The sequence below is a fragment of the Psammomys obesus genome, unplaced genomic scaffold, assembly GCF_907164565.1.
Source record: "Psammomys obesus unplaced genomic scaffold, mPsaObe1.curated_primary_1811, whole genome shotgun sequence".
NCBI lineage: Eukaryota > Metazoa > Chordata > Mammalia > Rodentia > Muridae > Psammomys > Psammomys obesus.
In genome coordinates this window covers 13,422,542-13,426,446 of record NW_026596234.1, presented here as the reverse complement: position 1 = coordinate 13,426,446, position 3,905 = coordinate 13,422,542, and the positions used below count along the sequence as shown (strand labels likewise).

The 3,905-nt window shown below is 45.4% G+C and overlaps 2 protein-coding genes across 2 annotated transcripts in view; both read left to right on the top strand.

Annotated features, from left to right (window-relative positions):
• The window catches only part of Sys1 (SYS1 golgi trafficking protein), a 24,411-nt gene extending 23,819 nt beyond the window's left edge, over positions 1–592 (top strand). The window contains exon 4 of the mRNA XM_055595941.1: positions 517–592. Coding sequence (XP_055451916.1) covers positions 517–523 — 7 coding nt within the window. The 3' untranslated portion in view covers positions 524–592. The remainder of the gene's footprint in view (positions 1–516) is intronic.
• The window catches only part of Dbndd2 (dysbindin domain containing 2), a 13,611-nt gene extending 10,891 nt beyond the window's left edge, over positions 1–2,720 (top strand). The window contains exons 2-4 of the mRNA XM_055595938.1: positions 517–663; positions 847–984; positions 2,070–2,720. Coding sequence (XP_055451913.1) covers positions 517–663; positions 847–984; positions 2,070–2,269 — 485 coding nt within the window. The 3' untranslated portion in view covers positions 2,270–2,720. The remainder of the gene's footprint in view (positions 1–516; positions 664–846; positions 985–2,069) is intronic.
• Positions 2,721–3,905: the final 1,185 nt, after the last annotated feature.

The following is a 3,905-nucleotide window of genomic DNA, read 5'->3' as shown; positions in this document are numbered from 1 at the left end:
TGTGTGTGTGTGTGTGTGTGTGTGTGTGTGTGTGTGTGTGTGTGTGTTTAAAGAGAAGAGCATGGGGGAGCAAAGTTGCTATATAGTCTTTCTGTAGGTTGTGAAGGGAAAAACGATCTGCAACACCCTGAACCTTACCGTTTCACCCTGTTCTTCCCTGGCCTTCTGAGGAGCTGGGTCCATGAAATGGTCAGCCTCTTCCAATCTCTCAGAAGGGCCAATGGGCGGTTAGCCAGCCATTGGCAGCCTTCATCAACAGCAGGCTCTTGTGGTGCCTGGAACTGACATCCCCTTTGTGGACGCTGGGCCAGCCCTGCCTCAGTGTGAATCTTGAAATTTGTGGAATGAGTTTTATTTTACAGAAGGGAAAGAAGCTGCTGAATCCAGAGCTGTCCTGACTGGAAGCAAAGGCGTGTTGCTGGGATGCCGGCTGCTGTGGGGCTCCTTGAGCCCAGGCCCCCACAGCCTTCTCTCTCATCCCCACAACTGTACTTGTCCTACTCCTTTATCCCTCAGTGGCTGACATGGACGCAAATCCGCGAGCAGCCCTGGAGCGCCAGCAGCTGCGCCTCAGGGAGCGGCAGAAGTTCTTCGAGGACATTTTACAGCCAGACACAGAGTTTGTTTTCCCCCTTTCCCATCTGCATCTTGAGTCGCAAAGACGTAAGTTTCAAGTCCTGAGGAATAGAATTTGAGTAGATTGGGGTAGATGTCCTTGTGTTTCCTGAATCTTGGGGGCTGTCTCCCCGTGGCCCAGTAAACTCTGAAATTGGGATCTTACAGGTAAGTCTGATCATCCTCTCAGCTTTAACCTGGTCTGCCTGCCTACCCCTCCCTTATCTCCAGCCCCCATAGGTAGCATCTCGTCCATGGAAGTGAATGTGGATACACTGGAGCAGGTGGAATTTATTGACCTTGCAGATCAGGATGGAGCAGATGTGTTCTTGCCGTGTGAGGATTCTCCGCCAACCCCCCAGATGGCTGGTATGCCTCTTTGCTTTAGGGATCTGAGGACCATTTGGCCAGAAATGAGGTTACAGGTCTGAGCTGGGGAAGAATCTTAAGTAGAAGTTGGGAGAGTGTGTCTGTAGAGAAACAGCTGGCTGCTCTGACTCTCAGGGAGTTGGGCTGCACATTCTTCAGCCAAAGTTCTAACAATGGCTAGGTACTTTAGCTTTTAAATTCTTATGTTTGTGAAATAATCATAATTACTATAATTAAAATAATGCCAAAATATAATGATCATGTTAGATAACCTAAGCAGTTTTAGTCGTAATATTAAATTTTATTGGAGGATTTACAGGGTTCTTAATACTGTGCTAAAGGACTTCACGTATTTTCTCTTGGTCCTTATCAGGGCAGAGAGTAGACTCTTCATTTCATAAAGAAGGAAGTTAGGGGCTAGGAATGAGTTCAGAAGCACAGTTTACACAATATGCTTGCCTGGCATGTACAAAACCCTGGCACTGAGAAAGAAAATTAGGCTCAGAAAAGTTCAGTCACATAGGGAGGAAGTGGAAAAGCTCGTATTCAAACCCTCTGCCTGGCTCCAAACCGTGTCCACTAAACATGTAAGACTCTTACTCTTATTTAAAACTGCTTCTGAGATTGATAGCTTCTCCTAATCACAGCCCTCAGGAAACAGAGGCAGGACAAGCATGAGCTTGAAGCCAACTACAAAACAAGGCCTACCTAGCCTGAAAAGAACAAACTGCTTTTATTTCCTAACAGCCTCTTAGATATTTGATACACGTTCTTAGGATTTTACCCTAAAAATTTAGAGATGTAGGTATCCCTTTCACAGGAAGAACAGAGTCCTTAGTAGAGAAAAATTACTTGCCTGAAGCTCCTCAGGAAGAAGTGAGGCAGAGCCTGAACTCTTGGGTTGACTCCAGAACATAAGAGATTATAGTGATGTAGAAGGGGTTAGAGGTCCTAATTCTGGCTCCTTACTGACTGGGGAAGTGATTCTGGACAGTTGCCCGCCTTTCTCTGTACTTCATTTTCTATCTCTTGAGTTCTCTAAAGCCCTGTGTGTGTGGCCCTGACCAGCTCTTTTCTCTGGGCAGGACCAGATGACCATCCAGAGGAGCTGAGCCTGCTGGTACCCACATCAGACAGAACCACATCCCGGACCTCCTCCTTGTCCTCTGACTCCTCCAACCTTCGAAGTCCTAATCCAAGTGATGGGGGAGCAGACACACCCTTGGCACAGTCTGATGAGGAGGATGGGGATGATGGAGGGGCGGAGCCTGGTCCCTGCAGCTAGCACTGGGCCCCTTACAGACTGACTAATCTATAACTCTCTATGGAGAGGAGATCCTAGGCCCAGCAGGGTACTCCGGAGAAGACACTTTACTTACATCAGCACCAAGGGGAGGAAACGATGGTGGATGGTGTGCCTGAGAGCTGGCCTCCCCTGCTTTACTGCTAACTTTCTCCTGCTGCAACCCTCCCACCAGTGGTTTTCTTCTGAGGTAGGACTTCCTAGTGAGAAGCTGGAAGGTGAGGTAGGACAAGATGCCACTGCTTTTCTAGTCCCCCTCCTGCCCCAAGTGATCCTGTAGTCTTCCACTAGGGTCTCCAAAGTCCGTGTCTCTGAGCAGTTCTGAGGAGTTCCACTCAGTGCTCTGTGAGGTTGTACTCCAGCAGTCCTGCCTCTTTAAGTCCGTTTTTGGAACAGGATATGGTATAAATAATAAATAATAATATACCACTCATTTCACCTCATTCTTCATATTGCAAAGATACCAAACCCACTGTCTTTAACTAACCAGTGCCATATCTCCATCATTCATTTACTCCATGTAGTCAAGAAGTACTTAAGAATTTAATGTCATCTCTGCAAGGCATTTGGAATAGAGTTCTGAGTAAGATGAAGTGCTTTCCTGTTTCAACAGAGTTTAGTCTGTGGTGGAGAAAATCAGGTCAGTGATTCACAGTATAATATATACTTCACAGTATAGTAGATAACATGATCGGGTACTCCTCTGATATCAGGAAATAAACTGAAGAAATGATTTCTTAAGCAGCGATCTGTAGGACACTGAAGAGTAGCCAAGCAAGGCGGGGGTAGGGGGGGGAGACCTGTCCAGGGAGAAGCTGTGGCTTTTAAACACTAAATGGAAAGCTGAGCTGCATATGGGGGAATCGTGTCTGTAATCTTAGCACTTAAGAGGCGGAGGCAGGAGGATAGCTTTGGCTTCATTACATTATTTGAGGTCAGCTTGTTTCATAAGACTCTCAAAAATTAAAAAAAAAAAAAAGTTAAAATAAGCAAAAGAAGAAGAAATGACGGAGAGACTAACCTAGAGAAGCTAAAATGCATTCAGGTTTGCTAAATTGTTGGATTTGAAAATACACAGGGAGAGGTAAACTTGACAAAGGTCAGATTGTGAAATGCTTTGAAGCCTGTATTATGTTTCAGTTTGACAGCTAGTAAAAGATCATGACTTAAGATACAAATTTATTTCCTCATACTAAAGAAGCCCAAAATATAGGGCCGTAGGGAAGCTCCATAGTAACTGAGCAACAGCTGCTTTCTGGGTCGTTCTCCTTAGCCATGCAAGGCACATGCTGTCAGTTCTTGCCCATATCTCACGTTTAAGATGGCTAACAGCATCAGCTAGCATGGCAGAACATGGCAGAAAACAAGAAATGGGGAATGGGCAAAGAGGGCACAGTCTAGGCTCTATTCTATCTGGAAGCTGTAAGAAATGGTATTCACTTCTGTTTCATTACCCAGAGTTTTGTAACAAAAAATGTTTCATTTTAGACATTTTATAGACACTGTGACACAGCATTTTCTAGAAAAGGAAAGTCTAGCTTTTGGAAAGATAATAACCCTTTCAAATGGCTGCATTGTCAGTGCACCAGATTCCAGCACCACATAACCGCTCTGAGGA